The sequence below is a fragment of the Rhinolophus ferrumequinum genome, chromosome 2 (assembly GCF_004115265.2).
Source record: "Rhinolophus ferrumequinum isolate MPI-CBG mRhiFer1 chromosome 2, mRhiFer1_v1.p, whole genome shotgun sequence".
In the NCBI taxonomy this organism is placed as follows: Eukaryota; Metazoa; Chordata; class Mammalia; order Chiroptera; family Rhinolophidae; genus Rhinolophus; species Rhinolophus ferrumequinum.
In genome coordinates, this window is record NC_046285.1 from 47,947,401 (window position 1) to 47,970,664 (window position 23,264).

Consider the following 23,264-nt stretch of genomic DNA (forward strand, 5'->3'; position numbering starts at 1 on the left):
CACTCTTGCTTCTACCCCACTGGACTTCTTGGGGTCCCAAGCATGGCACTTGAGACACGAGCCTGAGGAGCCCATAACCTGGCACCCAGCAGACACTCCAGCAATGTTCGCGGAACAAATGGTGGAATGGTGACAGAGGCCACAAACTGCTTCCTGGTTGTGCGCCAGGAGATTCTGGAAATAACATCAGCGTGTGAGAGCCTCCGGGTGGCTTTGAAAGCCTGATGCTTCCTCCAATCTCCTGGATCTACTCTTCCATGGCCCCCTCCAAGGGCCTCAATAGCTGTTGAAGAATCAGGGAGGGGCAGGTTGCTATGGCTCCCTTCCTTCAGGGAGTGCGACACAGCAGCCAGACAGACGGGGAGGAGGTAGCTCAAAGCAGGGCTTCTAACTTGCACAGAGGTCCCAGTGCTGAACCCCTGCAGCCTCTCCTACACATTTATGGAAACACTGCCACCTCCACATTCCCCCACCTCCCTTCAGAGGCAGAGTCACACTTCCCTGCTGCCCCGTGGGAGGATTCTGCTTAGTGACTGTCACTTCGGGAGTCTCTTGTTTTATGAGGTTTACCCAAAGGCAGACTGTCTGTTCTGCTGGCCAACAATTCCTGACCTGCTCCTTAGTAATTCTGAAGACCATTTTACAACCAGCGCTGGGCCCAGACATGCAGTAAGGCGCTAATTCATCGATTAGCTCCCACTTGAGAGCGCGTGTTGGCAATCCGACCAGGCTCTCACGGCAGGCGCACAGAAGCTGGGCAGGCCCACTCTGGTTGTGTGCTCCTCCCTAATCGCCTGCCATCCGTCACTCACGGTTGCCCGCATTCTACTCCAGAGGCACGGGTGGGCAGGCACTTCATCCCAATTACCACAACAGGCCCTTCAGCTATCTGTCCCAGCTTCAGCTCAGCTTTACCACATGCGTTTTCAGTCAAGCGCATTTCCTCACTGCTGCTCCCTCTTGCCGCCAACACGCCCTGTGACTTGCTGACCCTGTTCTTGTGCGGAAGCCACCCCTGGTAGCATCTCCAAACACCTGGAGCTGAGTTTGTCTAGTGGTCTCCGCAAGTGGCAGTACTGAGGACCTGCTCTTCTGATCGCCAGCATTCCTCAGCATTGCACAGAGGGAACTCAAGAAATGCCAAGAGGCAAACCATCGGTTGAGGAAGGCCGAGGAAGAGCAGGGGCCTGGGGTAGGGGTTTGGCAAAGTCTCAGCACAACTCCCAGGATGCTGGGCCCAGTGTGAGATGAAGGTCTTATGGAAATAGGGCAGGAAGCGCCCTTCAGGCGCCCAGTGTGAAGCCTGGGGAGGCCCAGCCACAGGCCAGCCTTCTCTTCTTGACCAAGAGGGCTGCCCCCTGCAGCGTGTTCTCAATCTGCTCTAAGCCATACAACCTGGGGAGCCTCTTGAGGCCACGCCCCTTGTAAGGTAAAGGAGGAGCGATGAGTCACATGCACTAGACAAGTAGCACAGTGAGGTATGGTCTTATCAACACCTGGCTGAGAACGGACACCACACTACTGAGTGCTTTCCAGGGGTGATGGAAAAATGATTAGAGCGAAGCATATGAACTAGAAGCAGCCAGAGACCCAATCGAGGGCATAGGCTGGGAGAGGCCAAGGAGGAAAGCCAATGAGAAGATGCTGAACACACTGACGTCTGCAGATTCCACAAACAGGGAGCAACTGCCCTGATACAGCCATGCCCTCTCCACTCTCACAGATGGGACACGCTCCTTCAGAAAGTGGAGGAACCCTGCAACTGGCTTGATCGTCAGGACCGAGTCCAGTGGGTCTGGGGTCAGTATATGTCCTGGAATCCATACTGTCAGTCTCAGAGGCCCCTGCAGACCCCCTTCCATTCCAATCCCTTGATCTTGTTTGTGCCACCAAATCCTACTCCCACCACGCAGTGTACCAGCCCACAATACCTATACAGACTGCTCACAGAGTCTTCGAAGAGCTGGGGAAATGCCTCTCCAAGGAGAAGCACGATAAGGGAGAAGGGAACTGCGCCAAGACTGAGCAGTTGTCAGTGATCTCTCGGGGATGAGAATATGGCGCTTTTTATTTTCTTCTCCATACTGCTCTTATTTTCCAATTTTTCTACAAAGCACATGCATCCTTTGCATAATAAAAATGTTTACTTTTAAAAGGTCGATAACAAATCACATTCTTCTTTTAGGACCTGATTCTAACCCTTCCAAATTCATGATGTTTTCTTTGACTTATCCTGCCCAGAAGAATCCTTCTTATGACTGAATTCTTATTAGAATCAGAATCACAAAGCACAACTGATTCCAGTTGTTTCAAAGCCAAAGCCTGACATATTTAATGGGTCGGTGTCTCTTTGCCCTGACTTCTCTCTCTTCCTCTCTCTCACAGAGCCCCCCATTTTGAGTCCACACAGCAAAAATAGTAAGTCCTTACTGGCTACTGGCTCCGTTTCCCACAATCCCCATTCTATGCCCAAGGAGAAAGTCAGGTTTGTTGACAAGATTCAAGCCCAGGCAAGGTTGTGAAGAAATTGGATCCCTTGTGCACAGCTGATGGAAAGGTAAAACGGTGAACCACTAAGAAAAACAGTATGGGGCTCCTTAAAAAATTAAAAATAGAATTACCACATGACACGGCAATTTGCCTTCGAGGTATATACCTAAAAGAACTAAAAACAGGAATTTGGAGAGATAATTGTGTACCCCTGTTCACAGAGCATTATTCACAAAAGTCAAAAGATAAAAGAAGCGACCCATGTGTCCATCCACGAATGCAAGGATAAACAAAATGCATTTACACATAGTGGAATATTATTCAGGCTTAAAGTAATATCTGACACACGTTACCACATGGATGAACTTTGCAGACATTATGTGAAGTGAAAAAAGCCAGACATAAAAGGACAGATACCGTACGCTTCTATCTCTGTGAGGTGACTACAGCAGTCAAATGCATAGACAAAAAGTATAATACCATGGTGGTTGCCAGAGACGGGGCGGCGTGGAGGAATGGGGAGTAAACATGTAATGGGTACAAGGTTTCAGCTGCGAAGAAAGATGAAAGGCTTCCTGGGGATGAGTGGTGGTGATGGTTGCACAATGTGGACATACTTAATGCCACTGACCTGTACACTTAAAAATGGTTAAAATGGTAAAGTTTCTGCTTTGTATATTTATGACAGCTAAAATAATTAAGTAAGTAATTCATTAATTAGAAAGAGAAGAGCCCACCCCAGTAGCTCCCCCAGTGGGGCCACTGGGTGTTCAGACCGCTGTCCCCAAAACACCCCGCGCAGCCCCACCTCACTGGTGAGGGCTGGGGACCCCCGACGGGGCAGGCGCGGTATCCCTTCCATGTACTCCTAGTCATGTCTGGTGCACAGCAGCAGCTCAACCAATGTCTGTGGAATGAATGAGATGATAATATAAAGACCACTTATGTCTATAATTGGTATGACTGTGGAGTTCAGAATACTTTTCTTAGTATCAGGTTGGAGACAGAAATGCTGGGTGTTTATGGTCAGCTGGCTGGGGACCTGACTGGAAGTAAACCTTTTCCCTCTCTGCCCACAGGGGGCACAATCCACTCACGGGTATCTGAGCATCGCGGACATTATCACGAGGTCATTATAACTCACAACCAGGCGGTAGCTGAGCCAGACGCCGGAGCGACCTGGGGACACAGCCAAGTCCTTGAAGGAGACGGGAGAGCAGATGATAACCTTAAAAGGGGGAGGTTTGGGAGACACTGGGGAGAGAAAGGAAGGGCGGGGGAAGGAGTGAAGGCAGGGCAGCCCTCCCTAGATCTTGCTACATCCCAGAGTGTAGGGACAGGTGTTACCTCATTTTCACACCTGGGGCAGCAGACACTCTGCCAGTCCCACAGGGCTCCTGGGTCCCTGAGAATGAGGCTGATTCCAGTCAGTGAGTCAAGACCCCCCCACACTCCATCTTGAACCCCTCCCATGGTCCACACACAGCCCTATAAGGAACGTGTTTCTTCAGCAGAGGACCAGCACTCCCTGGACGAAGAGCTGTCTTTGGAATGATCTGTGGCCTTCCACACCACCTACCAGCTTTAAAACCTTAAGGGGTCCAGAGTGGGGACAGCCCAATTAGGTGTGGGGCCATCCTCATTCAATAGTGACCCTTAGTGGAAGTGGAGATTCTTCAGTACCCTCTCAGGTCTTCCCTGCCCCCTGAAACCTTTGGGGTATTGGGTTACCTCACCTTGATGCTTGCCTGGTGGCCTGCTCCACCTCTCCAGGGCAAACAGTCTGCAGCCACCTCCTGGGCCAGGGCCTTACATACTCTACCTCATCTTTCCTCCCAGCACCCCTGCAAGGAGCCCCCAGTCCCCCATTATAAGGCCTGCTCCTTTGTGGCTTTAATCACAATTGTAACAGAATAAACGAGCAGTAAGTTGTGTAACATCTATACCCATGGAGAATACAGTCCTACCCCCTCCTCATGTGATACATTCCTAATTCACTAATTAATCCATTATTTAGTGTGTGTCTTTGCAAACAAAAGGTGAGCTTCCCAATATCAGGGACAGTGTCCCCCTTTATTCCATCATGATCCCTGCCTCTAGCTAAATGTCTGTGAGCTCGGCTGGAGGTCCCCACCTATGGAGGCAGAGGGAAAACGTCCGCTGAACAGAGAGGTGAATGGATGTCACCATTCCCTATTACAGGTGAGGAAACTGAGAGTCACATTAGGTGACTTGCTCCAGTTCCCACAGGTACGAAGTGGCAGCGTGGGGTGCAAGCCAGTCTGCTCAGCACACTCATCTTGCTCCACGATGGCGACCTCATGGCAAGGTTTCCCGGGCAGCACCTGGGTTCTGGCTGCATCTTTACCTTGACTGTGACCGAGAGAGACGTGCCTCCCCTGGTGTGGCGCTTCTCTGGCTGGCCCCTTCCTCCAATCCTGACCTCCCTCCCGTCAAGGCAGAGCACTGGGAGACCCCAGCCCAGAGCAGCCTGTGCGGGTATGTGCTAGGGGCCCTTGTCCCAGGAATGGAGAGAGCACAGCCCACCTCCGACCCTGGTACTGCTGGCTACAGGAGGGGCAGGTAACTGGGGACAGGGTGGGGATAGGCAGGGGAGTTCTCAAGTCACAGGTCTGACATCCGAGCAACGGGCCCCAGCCCCAGGCTGACCTATCCAGCCAGAGGAGCTGAAACATCTCCATCTGTCAGACAGGAGAGGCATCTAGAAGACTCCCAGGGTTCCTTGGCCTCTGGCTGCCTCAACCCACGGCCAGTGGTGGCTCAGCACCACGGCGTCCGACAGGCTCCCGAAAGCCCCAGGAACTGTCTGCCGCAGAACCATTCTCCTTGGGGCCAGGGGAGAATGAGGCCACAGAGAATGGGAGCGCCTGTCACCCTTCCCTGCCCAGGCCAAACTCCCCCCCACCCATTCGTCTCTTCCCCTTCCGTAGATCCAGGTCCAATCTGTCCCACCGCAGAGCTGATTTATTTTTCCTGTGGCCTTGCTCTTGGTGGGGCTAGAGAACACATGTCATCACCCTCTAAATATTATAGTTCCACAGGGAATTGATGGATGTGACTCATCACCCTTCCACTCTCCACACAGAGAATCCCCAGGCCTTTCTTTGCTGATAGGAGTGTGATAATCGTCATAATAATCACAGTAACAACAGTAATAGCTGTTCCCAGCTACTGAACACTTGCTTCATGCCAGGTATCATACCAAGCGCTTCCTCGCACTATTTCATTGATTCTTCACAACCCTAATAAGTAGGTACTCTTCCCATCCTATTATATAGATGAGGAAACTGAGGTCCAGAGTGGCTCAATGCCTATGACTTGCCCCGGCCACAGAGCCAGGAAATGCTGGGACTCTATGCAGGGCAGCCTGACCCCGCACCCTAGGCCTAATCGCTGTATCACGATCCCAGCCCCAAAGTGCGTTTCTACACTATGATGGCACCCGTCCACCTACTACTCAACCCCTAACGCAAGCCAAAGGTTCAACCCAAAAACAGAGACAAGAGCAAGCAATGTGTTTCTATCAAAAGCTGCATCCCGTGCTCCTAATGCAACAGCGAAAGGGGCCCCGCAGGATATTTGCATATGATTGCTTGTGGCTGGCCTCTGATGTGTAGCAGCCACCGTTAGCCTGGCAATTTCAGAGTCAGAATTATGTCTGGCCCCCATGAAAATGATGGCATCTTGGTTTCTCTCTCCTTTCATCTCTTTCCTGATTGCTGTCATTGATCCTGAGAACGTCCTAGAACCGGAATACCTCCACTCGGCTGGGGTCTGCTTCTCGCCATGTGGATGCTCGAGCCACTCTGTAATTAGGACACTGTTTTTTTTATCGACCCAAAGTCACAGCGTCTGTGGGAGTGGAAGGGTGAGGGGGGTGTCACCAGGAGCGTGGGCCATTCCTTGTGGTGGTGGAGGAGGCCTGAGTAGGGCCTCTGACCAAACACCCTTGAAGGAGGTCTGGGGCCCAAGAGCCAACAACTGTGGGATGGGAAGAAAGACGATGCGTGTCGTGGGGCAGAGCAGAGGAGGTGAGAGGGCCAGGGACTGGGCAGAGGGGCAGCGGTGGCCAGATGTGCCGATGTGTCAGCCACACCAGGCTGAGAACCTGTGCTTTGCATGACAGACTGTTTCTGAGCACTGAATCTTCTCAATCTCCTTTGTATTCCACTTTTATAGTTAGTGAAATCTGTTGAAAGTGCTGTATCCTAAGAGCCATCAAGGAAAGCACCTTCGTCCATGCTCTGCCTGGAACAACGTCAGAGCCAGTGAGGTGGTGAAGATAGGACCAAGAGAGAAAATTCCAGAAGGGGGGAGCTCAAGGCTTCATGTGTGTCGGGGTCACTTGGCAGGTCACTCCTTCCCACACGCACCTTAGGATCCGGGATTTGTTCTAATAGGAAAGGCTGTTTCTATACATAAGATGGAGTACTACAGATTTTAGGGGTTGCTATCAGACAGAAAAGCCCCTGGTGTGTCCTCAGTTTCACACACAAACACACGCGCGCGTGCGCTGGAAGCCAACCCGCTCTCCTCTGAAACTCCTCTTGGCCTAGGGACTCCCCAAGCCTCTTACCCACACCATCTCAAATGAACTCCTTTCTCCAAGGCATATAAAAAAACATCTGCCCAGTAGTCAGGCTAGGTAAAAACTGGCATCAAAAAGTTTTCCGGAGGCAATTCTCCCACTTAACCAGCTATGGGATCTTGACACAAGTTAATCTCTGTGCCTTAGTTTCCTTACCGGTAAAATGGAGATAATAATAGTGCCAACCTCTTATATTTATTGTGGGGACTAAGCGAATATAGGAAAGCACTTAGAACAGTACATGGCCTACAGAAAGCTCTCGACAAATATGAACTATTGTTGTTAGCAATTATTCACCATGTGAGGACAGAGGTGGGTATGAGGAAACCAGCCGTCAGAGCTCCCTCCCAAGGCTTGGACACATTTCCCTCTCTGAGCACCGGCAGCTGAGCCTGTAGCCCCCTCAGGATCCCGCCTGGGTTGGAAACCCCACCAGCAGCAGTTTTCTCCCTGACCGACCAAGGCTGCTGCTGGCTGCACTGTCTCAGTGGAGTGTGCGTGGGCTGCAAGGAGGTTGGGATTACCCCAAAACCTGGGGACAAAACTATGTAGGTACCTTTTTCTCCCAAAAGCTGAGTGTCTGTTTTGAGAGATGGATAGATGACATGCAGGCAGAACCAACAGTCTTACATTCTAGAGCGTATGTGGGAACTGGGCAATTCCGCCTGCCCTGCAGGAAAACACAGTGCCCCCCCCACCCCCGCTGCCATCAGCCTCACCTTGCATGGATGTATACTGGTGTGTGCGTGTGTGTGCATGTGTGTGTGTGTGGGGGTAGACGCGTAATTTACATTACTCCATTTAATCCCTTTATTGACGATTCAGCCCCAGCCTCCAAAAGGCTCTCTCTCCACCAGCCTCAGGGGACTCGTGAGTCCTAGGAAAACGTGCGCAGGGAGCAAGTAACTCTCTCGAAGGCAAACACAGCAGCTGCTTTTCTGGGCATACGGGAGGATTATCGGACCGTGCTGGATGAAGGCCATTGTATCGCCGCACGTCCCCGTGGAAGTCATAAGCAGATTCTTCACTCTACCTCTGTTTGCACGTCCCTGCCATCAGTGGCTTCTGTCTGGGGAAGCAGCAAGCATGCACCGGTAGGAGCGTGGGCTCTGGGCTGGACCGACCTGGGTGCACCCCAGCTTTCCCACTCCTGGCTGAGTGACCCTGGGCCCAGGGTCTTAGCCATTCTGAGCTCGATCGCTAAACCAGGGATGCTGAGAAGGAACCGCACCTCGCAGGGCTGCCAGGCGGATTAGCAAGGATGTGGGAAATGCTGGTACAGTGCCTGGCGTGCATTGTCTCAGCAGGCCTGGAAGCTACTGGATGGTGGTGGAAATTGAGATGATGGTGCAGACATTTGGGTCCCACGTCTGTGCTTTCTGTCTCCCTGGTTAAGTTAGGAGTTGCCCCAACAGCCGGTGGTGTCCCTTTCTCCTTTCTCCCGTTCCTTCTGTGTCCTCTCCCTGCAGCCTCACACCCCCACCCCGTAACAGCTCACTTAACAGACTGGAGAGGTACCCCACACAACACACATGCCAAAGCCACCACTGAGTTGGGCTGTGCCCCCTCGAAAGGGAGGGCGTGGGCACGTCGTCTCCTTTAGGGTTCAGCCCTCCCACGATGCCATCACGCCCCCCGCCCCGTGCCCCCCACCTCACCCCTACCTCACGTTGTCATGTTTCTGGATATAAATCTTGTGGAACATCATATCCTCCTGCTTGGCGTTGATGTCTGCTTTCATCTCCATGGCAACATGACGCGGAAGGACAGACAGCAGGAGCCGCTCCTGGGGAGGGAAGCAAATGCCTTCATCACGGCTCCTGCCCCCTGCCTGGTGGTCCCCTGTCCTCTCCAGGTTCACTCCTCCACCTGCAGGGCCCTGGAAAACCTCTTGGGCCCTCCTGAGACTCGTCAGGCTAACACCTGTGTGTGTGTTGGAGGCATAGGTTGGAGTCACGCCCCCAGGGCTACCTGGCCCCCTCTCCCTGGACACCTCCTGATTCTTGGTGCACATGGGGCAAAGCACTCCTGGTGAAAGTATAGCGTTGAGAACCCGAGTTAGACTGCTGCATGTCACCTAAGAATGTGTATGACCTTGGACGAATCACTGAAGCCTTCTGGGCCCCAGGATCCTCGTCTGTCAACAGGGATGGGATGGGGTGCTTGAGAGCATTAAACGAACTCCATTCAATCAGTCATCAAATATTTACTGAGCACCGGCCATGTTCCAGGCATCACGCGGGGAGCCGGGCATTATAACCATGAACGGAGCAGGCAAAGTTCCTTCTGCACAAAGCTCCCAGCCTCATGGGGGTGCGGGCACTGCAGGGCACCTGGCCTAGGCTTGGGAGAAGCGGGGCGCTCAGAGAAGCTCATAGACAGCAGAAGGAGGAGACGGTGATGGGGGCTCCATGTCCACATAGCGGACAGTGGCCCAGGAGAAAGGGAAAGCACGCAAGTCTGAGAAACAGAGACGTTAAAATCTGTTGAAGAGGAAGTAAGAGAGAAGCAGGGAGCGGGACCAGAGCCACACTGCGGAGGGGATGGGTCATGTCGGCCAGTGGTGGGGTCTGGACCTTGCCCCGTGCTCCCCCCTGCCTGCCTGCTCCAGACCGGGTGGCCTCCACCTGTGACCTCCGCAGCCCACTACCCATGCCAGGCTTGCTCTCGGAATTCTCATGTGGAGCCTTTCATCTCGGCTGCCTCCAGCCCTCCTCGTTATCCTGCCCTTCACTCAGCTTCAGCGGATGTTGGGCGACCCCCGGAGTGGCCCTAAGACTCTTCTCCCGTCCCTGCCTCTTTCTTGGCTCGTCTCCCTCTCTCCCTCCTCCTGGCCCCACACAGAGTGCAGCGCCACCTCCGTCCTGTTTCTGCTCACTCTGTCCTCTAGGAGTGAGGTTTCTGCCAGCACCTCTGCAGTCAGCAGGGCGCCAGGGTCTCCAGCTGCCGCCTGATGCCTGGTCACCTTGACCCCATGCCCCAAACCATACTTACCTTCCCTGGTTTTCATTCCCCAGTGGCTTTTCTTTTCAAGTTCCCTGCCTTTGACATGACACCCCCATTCTCCTGATCACCAAGGTCAAGCCTCTACCCATGTAAACTACTCTTAAGTTCTCAGAACCTTTCCTCTGAGACTCACGTCTCATCCCACAGCCGCAGGCCCTGTCCAGCACTGAAAGAGTCCTGCGGATTCGGACACCGCTCCTGGACCTGTCCTTTGTGTTCTGCACCTGCCTCCACGGAACCCATGCAGCTCTTACCTGCCTGTGGGACTCGGGCCATGCCGTCGGGCCAGATAGCCTCTCCTCAGCCTTCCTCACGGCCTGCACAGCCCCGGTCTCTCCAGTACATGGCCTTTTTCATGTCACTCCCCTGCTCGAAACCTCCAAAGCTTCCCTGGGTCCCTCCAGCCACATGAAATGTGGATTCTTCTGGACCCACTGAGCCCACTCTTCCCATTTTCCACGGTGAACCAACGTCCTCACTCCACCCACCCACTGCCTGTGCAGGGCCTGCTCCCTGGCACGGTCCCCCCGACCCGGGCCTGGCTGCCATCCTTCTCCCTCTGCAGCACCCCTGGCATCCCAGCCTCAGCCTCTCCCAGGTCAACGCCTCCTTCAGGTCCACCTGGCCTCCACACTGGGTTCTCTGTCTCCAAGCTTGCTGCCTTTGATCCGTCCTCCATTACAAGCCAGAGAGCGATGTTCCTAAGACACATACCTGGCCACGTGCCTGGCCCACATAAAAACCTCTCTTTGCCTCCCAAAGCGAGCAGGATCAATCCATGCCCCAGCCTGGCCTCGAGGTTTCCACAATCTGGTTCCTGCCTACCGCTCCGTGCTCCCCTCCCAGAAGCCCCTGGACTGAAATCTGCACTTTGCTTCCGATAGAGTGAACCACGGGAAGTGTCCCCAAGCTTCCGGCACTTTTTTCTTGCCTTTGCACATAAGCCCCCCAGCTAGAATGACCACACTGGCACACTGCTCCTAATCCTCCTTCAGAGTCACGGCTTTCCAGGAAGAGGGGCCTGGCTCTGGCTGTCAGCATCCCCTCCCCACCTGGGCCTTCGTTTACAGCCCCATCACTCTGTATTTCAATGGTCTGTTAACAGGTCTCCCTTGAGTGTGTCTCCCTCGAGACACCTCCCTGAGGATGGGCGCTGTGTCCTGTTCAGCTCCACAGCTGACAGCCATACGCTGCAGACGTCAGCGGGTGAGGGATGATGGTCTCTGCGGGTTGGCCTAGTTTTCCCCGGCATCAGTGAAGCCCATGTCACATTTACCAAACTCTCAGTAAATAGTTACTGGTGATAGAATCACAAACTAAAGGACAACACTATAAAAATAATGGATGACTAGGAGAAAGTGTGCCACAAATTGTGTAGATTCGTGAGAGACCTTTCTATTAGGTTGATGCAAAAGTAATTTGCAGTTTTTGCAATTATTCACCTTTTAAACCGCAATTACTCTGCACCAACCTAACACATTTATCAGTACTTCTGGAGCTGAGGGTCAGGAGGAGGGGGCAGAGGGTGGCTGGGGAAATCCCTATGGATTTGCTGGAATGTCCGGCCTTGCCAGGCTCAGGGAAAATAAACTACGATGAGTTGTGAAATGTTGATTTTACTGGAGAAAGGACAAGGTGCAGAAGTGAGAGGCGACACTTCCTAACACGGAAAGGGAAGCCAGGTGTCCTGCTCGCAGGTGAGATGCTGGGGCCTGGGATGAGAGGGGGGAATTTTGAGGACTGAAGGGGCTTAGGGGGTTTGTGGGGTGCAGAGGTGAGGTAAGCTTGTTAAGAAGACAGTCAGGGATGCAGGGGGTTGGGGGGGACTTAGGGACACTGCCAGGCATGGATTGCATTCAAGAGGCAGGACCAGGAGTCCAGGCAGGGCCAAAAGAGTACATGGGGCAAGCCAGGTCTCTGACTAGACAGCATCAGCTGGGGACCTGGAAAGACACGGTGCCACGGTAGCAGGCTGGAAGGGAGGCGGGACCGGTGGTGAATGGGGGTAGGCCTGGAAAGACACTGCAGAGCTGCATCCCCTTGCTCAGCTTCTGGATGTCACCAGCTCATGTCGCTGTAAGTCCCCTAGGATGCATCCGGACAGAGTCAGAGACGCTGTCACATTGTACACCCTGCTGTGCACTCAGGGTGGCCACAGCACACGCTTCATGCCAGCCAGGAGGGTGCAGGTGACTACTGCTCTCTCGGGCTTTGTGTCCCCTGGCCCCATGCTCAGAGGCAGACCTTCCGCGTTTACAGCTGCCATCGGGCATGCCGAAGCATGTGGCACAGAGTAGGATTCCACTCATGTGTGGGGCAACACTAACTTGAGAAGAGAGGGAGGACCTGGTCTGGAGCAACCTCATCTCTTAGAGCCATGACTACTAGGTCCAGGGGGGGCCCCGTCACTCTGCTGACCTGCTCACTCCCCTGGGGTTGCACGGCCCATCCAGGCCCCCGGCTGGAAGCTATGCAGCTCCCTCCATACTCTCTCAGAAGTCCCAGCCCTCTATCTGGTTCACACACAGAAGAGGCCACAATGCTTCTAAACCCCAAACAGGACGCTTCCAGGATGCCAGGCAGACAGGAAAGGAACCCTGACGCAGCCTCAGTCCCCACTCCACCCTTACCCAAAGCAGCACATAAAGGCAGGTCCCTCTGCCCAGGGCTCACTGAGACAAGCCCCTTGGTCTGTGGCCCACCTGAGCGGCCTGCCTCCCAACCCAGGAGTCCCATGAGGGTGAGGTTTAGGGTGAGACAGGGATGCCTTCCCTTCTCTGAACCAAGTAAACCCCAGAACTCAGCATAGAGGAAGTGTCTTGTGTGGGTGTCACATGGGCTGACAGCTTGGGTCTCCTCCCTCCCCCCACCCCAATCCCAAGTGGAAATGCTGACACTCAGAATCCAACTCATCAGCCCCTGGGGAGAGTTGGAGCGGGCCCTCCTTGCTGTCAGGCTTGGGCTGCTTGGCTTGTTTGCAAAACCACAGGGGGACACTGGGTGGAGGAGGCAGTGGGCAAGGACAGGGGCAGAACTCTGTTTCCAGAGTCTCTCCGAGAGCTTTCCTACGGAGCCAGGAATGCCGACTCCCTCTGAGGGAAACATGCCCCCAGCGAGGTGGGGCTGGGCGGCAGTGAGCACAGCTGGTGGACAAGCAGGGCTTGGGCCTGCTCCCCGCCAGCTGCGCAGGGGCAGGAGGGTGTCACTCACCTGCTGCTGGTTCTCCCGCTGTGAGTGAAGTCGAGCCTGGATGCACTCCCGGGTCTCCTGGAAGGCCTGTCTCTGGGAGACCTCAGCTGGGTAGTGGGTACAGACACCCACGATGTTAGTGCAGGAGAAAATGAGGACATTGGAGACAAGCTGCAGAGGAGACATGAGGACATCAGTCACTGCAGTCCCCACCCAGACCCTCCAGTCCCAAAGCTCGGAGCCCCCAGCCTCCATCTTAGCAAACACACACCGAGCTGCCAGCAAACAAATGCCCAGGACTGCTGGGAGCAGCCAAGCAGAACTGGCCGGACTCTCTGACGTCCTCAAAGACAAAAGCTTGGATGGCCTGTGACAGGGTATGACTCTGTGGACACCAGGTCACTGAATAATCACATTGAATGCGTCCATAGTACTAAAGATGAAAAGATTCGGTGGATTGCTGACGCTGTGACCCCCTGAGTAACTGCTGGGGTGGCAGGAGCACTGCACAGAAGGCTGCATCAGGGGGACAGGACTTCATGTGATGAACGTGTAATAGAGTCTAGCACAGGACAGAGGGCTGCCCTTGCAGAGAAGCCTTAGCTTATTATTCCCCAGGGATCTGCTGCCATGAAACACAGACTGGCTGGCTAACGATGAGATCCCCAGCACTGTGCTAAGTCCCCTAGGGAAGGAGAGAAGGAGAAGGGCCCTGTCCAGTAGCCATCAGTGTCCACAACGGGTCTCATCTCCTCTTCCTAGGCTTCCAGCACCTTCTCTGCACCTTCTCTTCTCCTTCTCTGAATCAGCACCAAGACCCCCGACAACCTCACCACACCAGCTGGCGAGCGTCCACCGTCACCCCCTGCTCCTCACTGGTGCCCTTCTCCACTGACCAGGATGGGCACCTGGAAAAATACCACTGTCCCTCAGGCCGCAGAGACACGGTTGGAATTCTTTTGAAAGGAATATTTACTGAAAAGCGAAGGGAAAACAAAACACAACACAACTCACAAAAGCAAGTTTCTACCGCACATTTCATATACTGACAAAAGTACTGTTTAGCCCAAATTTCTCTTGGCAGGTACAGCTCCTGGGGTATCTGGGTAAACTGATCCTGGTCCTCATCTCAGGCCACACAGGACAGAAGCCACAAGCATGCTCAGGCTTCTAGGCCTCAATCACTCCCTCTAAAAACCGAATTCTTCACCCCAGCTACAGAAGGTCCAGGCCGGCCCCTGCGCCTTCCACTATGGCTCCTCTGGTCTTCAAGAGCCGTGCATTGGTCCCTAGTCCCCTTGTACATTTGGATCCCAAAAGCCTTCCTTGGTGATGTCAGCGGCCTGGCAGTGATCCAGCAGACAGCTCCCACATTCTTTCTCCAGGGCCCTCTTTGTCTTTAAGACCTAGAAGTCCTCCCTGGACTCACATCTGTGCTACCTGCAGACTTTCCCTGACCCCAGCTCTGAGCTGGTCCTGACCACACTGGGTCCCCAGCCAGGCTAGGTCTGGAGGCCATGTGGGCTCCATGCTGGATGTGATGCCATCTTTCCTGGGAGACAGCCTATCCCGCGTCTGCCCCAATCCATGAACAGAGACTTTCTCTTTCCCATTTCAAAGCCTTGCTCTCTCCTCGGCGACACAATGAAAATTCTGGTTTTCCGGCTGAAGGCCATCTCCTGGACGTGCCTTCAGGGAAGGGGCAAACTCAGTACCAGCTCCAGCAACTCTGCTGATGACTCACAGCTCCCACCATCCCTTCCCCACCCCCATCTACCCCAGAATCCTACCATTGTCACTTTGTGTGTAAACATATGGCAGAGAAAAACCCAACCTATTTTTCACAAGGAAAGATGACCCCCTACTGTACAGAAGCTAACAATCTAATTGAGGAGATAAGTAGTCAAGGTTGACGGAGAACTGGCCAGAGGAAGCAGAAACTGACACACACCAAGCAAGAAGGAGAGTGGGGAGTGTGGGGCATTGAGAGGAGACTTCTGGGCAGGCCTGGGAGGGCTGGGCCTGGGAGAGGGGCCTGTTTGGTGAGGCTGCCAGGCATGGGGAAGGGCCTCCCTGGACAGACATCCAGGAGGCTCAGGCTTATTAGGTACTCGGGGTCCTTGTATAAATAACCCAGGCTCTCTGATTCTGAGGGGAAGTCCACAGAGAGAAAATGGATCTGGAAAGGCAGGCTGGAGCCAGACTGAAGAGGCATCTGAGAGTCAGGCTGAGAAGTCCTGAACCAATCCTTACACAAAGGATTGTTGCACCAAAGAACAGCATGAGGAGCACACAGCTTCAGGAAGATTAGTCATGGGCGAGAGTAGTGTAGGGGTAGGAGATGGGTCAGGAGGCTGCCACAGAAGACCAAAGCATGAGAGACCAGAGACCTAATGAGGCTGGGGGGACAGGCAAGGCAGAGCTGATGCAGAAGGAAGAGGCCCTCACACCAGGGAAGAGAAGGTCCGGGGGAAAAAAATGACCATATGGTCTGTAGTATCAACCACTGCAGGGACTATGAAAGGAGACCCTGAGAACATCTCTGGAAGTCACTGGGGACCACTGAGAAGAGGGATAAGGAGAGAGAATGAGATGAGAAGGTGAAGGCCGAAGGCGCAGGCTACAGAGAATTCTGAAGAACATTCTAGTTAGGAGATACCTATTGAAATGGGAGAAGAAGGTGGCAGATGATAAAAACAGGAGTGAGATAGGAGAAACTGGGAAGAAGAAGATGAGGAGCTTTCTTTAGCCAACATGGCCAAGTGGGGTTTATCCCAGGAATGGAAGGCTGGCTCAACTTGGAAAATCAATCAATGTAATTCACTGTACTAACAGACTAAATAGAAAAGCTGTACGGTTATTTCGATGGTTACTAGAAAAGTATATGACAAAATTGAACATTTATGCAAGATTGAAAAAGGACGCTTAACTAATTAGGAATGAATGGAAGGGAAACTCCTCGATCTGATCAATGGCATATATGAAAAATCTACAACACTATACTTAATGGTGAAAGACTGAATGTTTTCCCCTAAGGACCAGGAACAAAGCAAGGTTTTCCCCTCTTATCACTCGTGTTCAACATTGTACTGGAGGTCCTAGAGTATGCAATAAGACAAGAGAAAGAAATAAAAGGCATACAGATTGGAAAGCAAGAAATAAAACTGTCTATATTTCAGATGACATGACTGTATGTGTAAAAAATCCTAAAGAATCCACAAAACAGCTACCAAAATTAATAAGCAAGTTTAGAAATACAAGCATACAAGATCACAGGATACATGGTCAATATACAAAAAGCAACTGTATTTCTATATGTAAGCAATGAACAATCACAAGTGAAATTTTTTAAAGTACCATTTAACTATAGCCAAAACTGTGAGGTATTTATATATAACTCTTAACAAAATATGTGCATTCCTGTTCACTAACAAAATATGTACATACCCGTGCAGTGAAACTATAAAATACTAATGAAAGTAATAAAAAATACCTAAATAAATGGAGAAATAAACCATGTTCATGTATTGGAAAACTCAATATTGTTCAGGTGTCCATCTCACACCTTTATTTTTGACAAATATGTAAAGGCAAATAAATGAAAAAAGGATAATCTTTTCAACAAATGGTGCCAGAACTATTGGGTATCCATATGGTTAACTCAAACCTCACAATGTATACAAAAGTTTACTCAGAATGATTCATAGGCCTAAATGCAAAACCTAAAACTATTAAACTTCCAGAAGAAAACATAGGAATTTTGTGGTAGGCAAAAATTTCTTACATATAACAGTAAAATCATGATCCATAAAAGAAGAGATATAAATTATAAGTTGATAAATTAGACTTTATCAAAATTAAGAACATTTGCCTTCAAAAGACACTGTTAAGATAATGAAAAGACAAGCCGCAAAATGGAAGAAATTGTTTATAAATCACATATCTGATAAAAAAAGACTTGTACTCAAAATTCATAAACACTTTCAAAAGTCAACAATAAGAAAACAATCTACTTTTTTATAAAGCAAAAGATTTGGGGCCGGCCCGGTGGCTCAGGCGGTTAGAGCTCCATGTTCCTAACTCCGAAGGCTGCCAGTTCGATTCCCACATGGGCCAGTGGGCTATCAACCACAAGGTTGCCAGTTCAATTCCTCGACTTCCTCAAGGGATGGTGGGCTCTGCCCCCTGCAACTACGATTGAACACGGCACCTTGAGCTGAGCTGCCGCTGAGCTCCCGGATGGTGGGCTGAGCCCCGTGCAACTAGCAATGACAACTAGACATGGAGCTGAGCTGCGCCCTCCACAACTAAGATTGAAGGGACAACAACTTGACTTGGGAAAAAGTCCTGGAAGGTACTCACTGTTCCCCAATAAAGTCCTGTTCCCCCTCCCCAATAAAAATATAAAAAATAAATAAAAAGCAAAAGATTTGAATAGACAACTCACCAAAGAAGATATATCGTAAGAATGACAAATACTGTGTTTCCCCGAAAATAAGACCTAACTGGACCATCAGCTATAATGCATCTTTTGGAGCAAAAATTAATATAAGACCCTGTATTATATCATATCATATCATTATATTATATTATACCTAGTATATTATACATAGTATTATATTACATTACATTATATTATATTATACCCGGTCTTAATCGGGTCTTATATTAATTTTTGCTCCAAAAGACACATTAGAGCTGATGGTCCGGCTAGGTCTTATTTTCGGGGAAACATGCATGGTAAGCACATAGAAAGATGCTCAAAGTCATTAGCCACTAGGGAAATGCAAAATTTAAAAAAAACAATGAGATACTACTAAACACTATTAGAATGGCTAAAATAAAATGTTAAACGAAAAGGAAAAAGAATTGCCCGTACGTATACTGGTAAGGATGTGGAGCAACTGGAACTTTCACACTTCGCTAGTAAATGAAAAACGGTAGCTGCTTTGGAAAACAGTTTCGCAATTTCTGATAAAGTTTAACATACACTTGCCATATGACCAGCAACCTCACTCCTAAGTATTTGCCCAAATGAAATGAAAAGTTTCATTTTCATTTCACATACACACACACACACACACACACACACACAAATCTATGCAGGAATGTTTAAATTCTACTCATCTAAAATGAGTACATATAAAATGGAACAATCTAGTGATAACATACAACATCATACAACTATGCTGAGTGAAAGAAGCCACACGCAAAAGGCTGTGAACTGTAGGACTCCATTTATATGGCATTCTGGAAAACGCAAAACTGTAGAGACTGAAAAGAGATCGGTGGTTGCCAGGGGGCAAGGAGAGAGGCTGCCTAAAAGGGGCAGCGGGAAGAAATCTTTCAGGGTGATGGTGAAATGCTGCTTATCTCGATTATGTTGGTGGTTACACATCTTTATGCCTCTATCAAACCCACAAAACTGTACACCAGAAAGGGTGAATTCTATTGTATGTAAATTATACTTTAATTAAAAAAAAAACAGGAGTAAGATCACGGAGAGAGAATGTAAGGGGCCAGCTGGACAGAGAAATGGCAGTCTTTCCTCTCTCTGAGGCCAGAAAGAGGGGCCGTCTATTTTGAGACATGACCCCCAGGTAATTATCAACTGGTCGCTGCAGCCTCTCCGTGCTAATCTGCCTGATCTCTCCTGCTGTAATCTGACTCCTCCTGCTGCCAAAAGGCCAATAGCAACAGACGGTGCAAATCCAGGTAAAATGATGCCCTGTAACCCAATAGGGGTCCAAATGGCTTTGCTAAGCTTAGTATGCCTCTCATGGACTAAAACACAAAACGGGGTGAGCAAGAAGAGGGGTCTTGGGCAAGGCTGTTGAGAAGGGTGATTTCAGCAAATTGGATGTGAGAGCGAAAATGTAAGACATTAATATGTCAAACACACATCTATACGCTGGCACGCATGTGCACATGCACACACACACACCCCACCCACCAAAAAAGCAGGAATCTGGGCATCAGGTCTTAGTAGATGCTAAGACCCCTGTGCAGACACCGATGCTATGTACAGAGGGGAGGCATCAGTGAAATCTGATGGAATTCTGCTTACAGCCTTCTAGAAGGCATCTGTAGCTTAAAAATGATCTCACACCTTGGGCACAAGGATCCAAACGCTGACCAGTTCTCTTCTCCACTAAACACAATGATCAATTATTCAGCCCCTTCATATGCCCCATGGAGGCAGGCACAGGAAAAGTATAAACCCCGTCCTTACGTAAAAGACTTTATTAGTAAATAATAACAGGTATCACTCACAATTGCAGGTAAACAAGGCCTAATTAAGAGTTCGTTGATTTTCCCTGCCGACCCCACGGGACCTATCTCACCACATGGAATGTGTGTAAGAGAAGGGATACCTACATTACACCAAGTGGGGTTACAGGAGACCCGACAACACAGCAAACCTCAGCCCTGGGAGTGCCTCAGCGTCTGCTTTGGAAACAAGCCCTGCAGATGGTTTGGGTCCAAGTAGTCCCAGGACCTCACTAGGAGAAACCCCAATAGAGGGGACTGTTTAGGATTCTGGTCTCTGAGCGGAAACCCAGGGGAGATGCCTGTGAATATTTACCACTCCAGCTGGCATTTCTAAAACCCCAGCACTTCAGAAACCCAATCTCTGGCTGCCTACAGGCTGCAGGTTTGATTTGGCACGAGTGAAATTATGGTGCTCAGTTTGCACAATGTCTCCTCCTCAAAGGCTGAAAGAAATCCCAGCAGCTGGCCTTGGGCACTGCAATTGTTGCTGCTTTTCCTCTGAATTTTCAGAGGGCTCCGCGGACACAGGCTTGCTAGTCGCCAATCCTGAGAAACGAGCAAGGCAAAGAGGACTGAGGAACGAATGGGTTTGGAATAGAAGGAAATGAGTTGGGGAAGACCCTCATGCAATTTGCTACTTTGCGTGGCTTCTGCTCTAGACAAGTCAGCTAGCCCCTTGCAGTGATGTTCACAGTGTGTGTCTGATGGTGGTAGTGCCGAGATGGTGGGGAGTCAGAATTCTCCACAAAGCCAGATTTAGTGATGGGGGAACAAGATGTTCAGTTAAATTTGAATTTCAGATAAACAATGAATACTTTTTATTTTAGTGTAAGTATGTCCCGTGCAATATTTGGGACATACTTATACTAAAAAAAAAAAGTATTCATTGTTTATCTGAAATTCAAATTTAACTGGGCGACTGTATTTTACCTGGCAACCCTACCAGGGAGGCTTTTCAAACCTGGCCTCCCCCCAGCGCTGACAACCCTCGTCCCTTGGCAGAGCCCCAGCAGACCAAGAGTGACCCAGCTACCACTCCACCCTCCCCCCTCGGCCAGATCCTTCTCCCTCTTCCAGATCCTTCTCCTCTCTCCGTGGCTCCAGCACCACAGCGCTTTCTCTTCACATCAGAGTCTGAAATCACCTCAAATAAGTGCAAGCCAAAGCTGGGATCTGATTTTCCAAATCCATCAACCTGGCCACAGGGGTTAGACCACCTCAGGGGGGCCCTGGGGGCTCCCACCACTCTGCGTATTAGGAAGGTCTCCTGCAGGTGTGACCTGGGACCCAAGCCCTAAAGACAGGCCCAGCCCCTTCCTCTCCAAGTCCCAACACACAAAACTAGTAGCAACCAAATGAGTCCCAAACAGAAAGAGCTGACACGCCTGACAAGATTTCCTTCCACAGATTTCATGTGTTCTACTTGGTGGTAGTGGGAAGGTCGGTGGAATCCCATTAGGATATAAAATAAAATAAATCAAGAAAGGATAACCTTAAATTATGTGCTCTTAGAAGGCATGTCAACATGTTCCTTATATATTGTACCAGGCTAGATTGGGGATTAAATGGCTTTTTAAAAGTATTACAAATTTTAAACTTTTTTTTTTTTTTTAATCATAGTGATGGCTCTTTAAAATTTTTCCTTTACAAAGAACAAAGGCTCCTGTGTGCTTTTTTGGTGATCAAAGCCTTATTATCTCTACTTGGAGACTTTTAAGATGAGGTCCTTTCATGGAGATGGCTGGTCAATTTTCATGGTTCTAGACAAACAGCACCAGGCTCTCTGCTCTCTTCACTCCTACTAGGGTCCTGCCCAGATGGCACCCTCCTCTTCTCCATCCAGCTACCAGCTAGCTGCTAGGGGCTTGTCAATCTCTCCTGCTCCAGAATCCTCTATGCACACTGTCCTCTATGTCAGAGATCCTCCTACCTTTTTACATCATAATACTTCCTCCTCAAAAGCCCACGTGACTTCCTCTTACCAGTAAGATAAAGCCCAAACTCCCGCGCTGATGTGAAGACTACCGTTCTCCTCCTAGGCCACATTCCCCTTCTCATGACCTACCCCAAACATACGGTCCACTCACTGCCTCTGGAAAACACCAACCTGCAATATGATTCTAAACTATGCTGATTTCATATCATTTTACTGTCACTAAAACCAGAGCATGAAATATTAAATCAATGATTAGCATCTGCTTGATACATTTTTACAAACGACAAAATAGACTAAAATGTGAAGAAAGACAAAGTATCTCGGAATGACGGGATACAGCCGTTTCCAGTCTCCAGAACACTTTCACCTGTAACATTTTATTGCATTCTTATCCCATCCTTATAAGATAAGCAAGTCGGGTGGTCTCGCCCTCCCTTTTGCGGATGAGGAAACTGAGGCTCGAGATAGGAGCCCTGCCCCTGATTACACAGCAAGACGGTGGCAGAACTAAATCACAGAATCTCATTCCGAGTGAGAGCTCGTCCTACTCTCCTCTACTAAGCTGTTATTTATCCCAACTTAATTTAGGTCCACTTGTTTTTCGTTTTTTGTTTTTTCTATTTAATAAGGAAACACTCAGCTTTCTGTTGCCCTCATCCTTCAGTGCCCCAGGCCGCCTTCAGAGATCCTGGTCACATAAAATGCTGCTGACTGGGACCTGCTCCCAGTTGTTGCCTCCACACTTGCTCTCTCTGAGGAATGCGCCACTGGCTGAGCAGGCCTGTCACCTGTCTCATGAGGCCAACTCTCAGTCCAGGATAGCTTCCCTTATTTTTTCACTGATATACCTTAAAATTCACATTTTTATACAATTCAGTAATTTTTAGTGTATTCTCAAGATTGTGCAGCCTTCACCACTCTGTAATTACAGAATATTTTCAACATCCCCAAAAGAAACCCCACAACCATTTATCACTGCTTATTTGCCACCTCCTCCCCTACCCACAGCTCCCGTCTACCATTAATTTACTTTTGGTCTTGATGGATTTACCTGTTCTGGACATTTCATATACATGGAATCATATAATAGGTAGCCTTCTGCATCAAGTTATTTTCACGTTAGCATAAAACTTTCAAGATTCATCTCTGTGTTAGCACATACCGGGACTTCATTTCTTTTAATGGCCAAATAATATTCCATAGTACGGCTACATCACATTTTGCTTATGCATTCATCAGTTATGGACAACTGGGTTGTGTCCACCTTTTGGCTGTGGTGAATCATGCTTCTGTGAACATTCAGGTACAAGTTCTTACACAGAGGTATGTTTTCAATTCTCTCGGAGTAGACATGCTGGATGTCATAGACTTCCCCCCACTTATATGTGGAAATCCTAACCTCTAATGCGACGGCATTAGGAGGTGGGGCTTTGGAGAGGTGATAAGGTCATGAGGCTGGAACCCTCATGAACGGGCTCTTAGTAATAGAGTCTAACTCTCTTCCATCAGTGAGAAGATGGCCATCTATTATCCAGGAAATGGGCCCTCACAGACACAGAATCTAATCTGCTGGTGTCTGAACTTGGGCATTTCCAGCCTCCAGAACTGTGAGAAATAAACATGTATTGTTTAAGCTACCCAGTCTATAGTATTTTGTGACAGCATCCTGAATGGTCTAAGACACTGGGTCATATGGTAACATTATGTTAAACATTGTGAGGAACTACCTAACTGCTCCCCAAAGTGGCTGCACCATTGCCT

The 23,264-nt window shown here is 50.0% G+C and overlaps 1 protein-coding gene across 2 annotated transcripts in view; it reads right to left on the reverse strand.

The window, feature by feature from the left end:
* The window catches only part of ADCY5 (adenylate cyclase 5), a 151,851-nt gene that overhangs the window by 52,363 nt on the left and 76,224 nt on the right, over window positions 1-23,264 (reverse strand). For both annotated transcript variants that reach the window (XM_033121366.1, XM_033121357.1), the window contains exons 2-3: window positions 13,316-13,465; window positions 8,764-8,885 (exon numbers count right to left, since the gene is read on the reverse strand). In XM_033121366.1, the coding sequence (XP_032977257.1) occupies window positions 8,764-8,885; window positions 13,316-13,465 (272 nt within the window). The remainder of the gene's footprint in view (window positions 1-8,763; window positions 8,886-13,315; window positions 13,466-23,264) is intronic.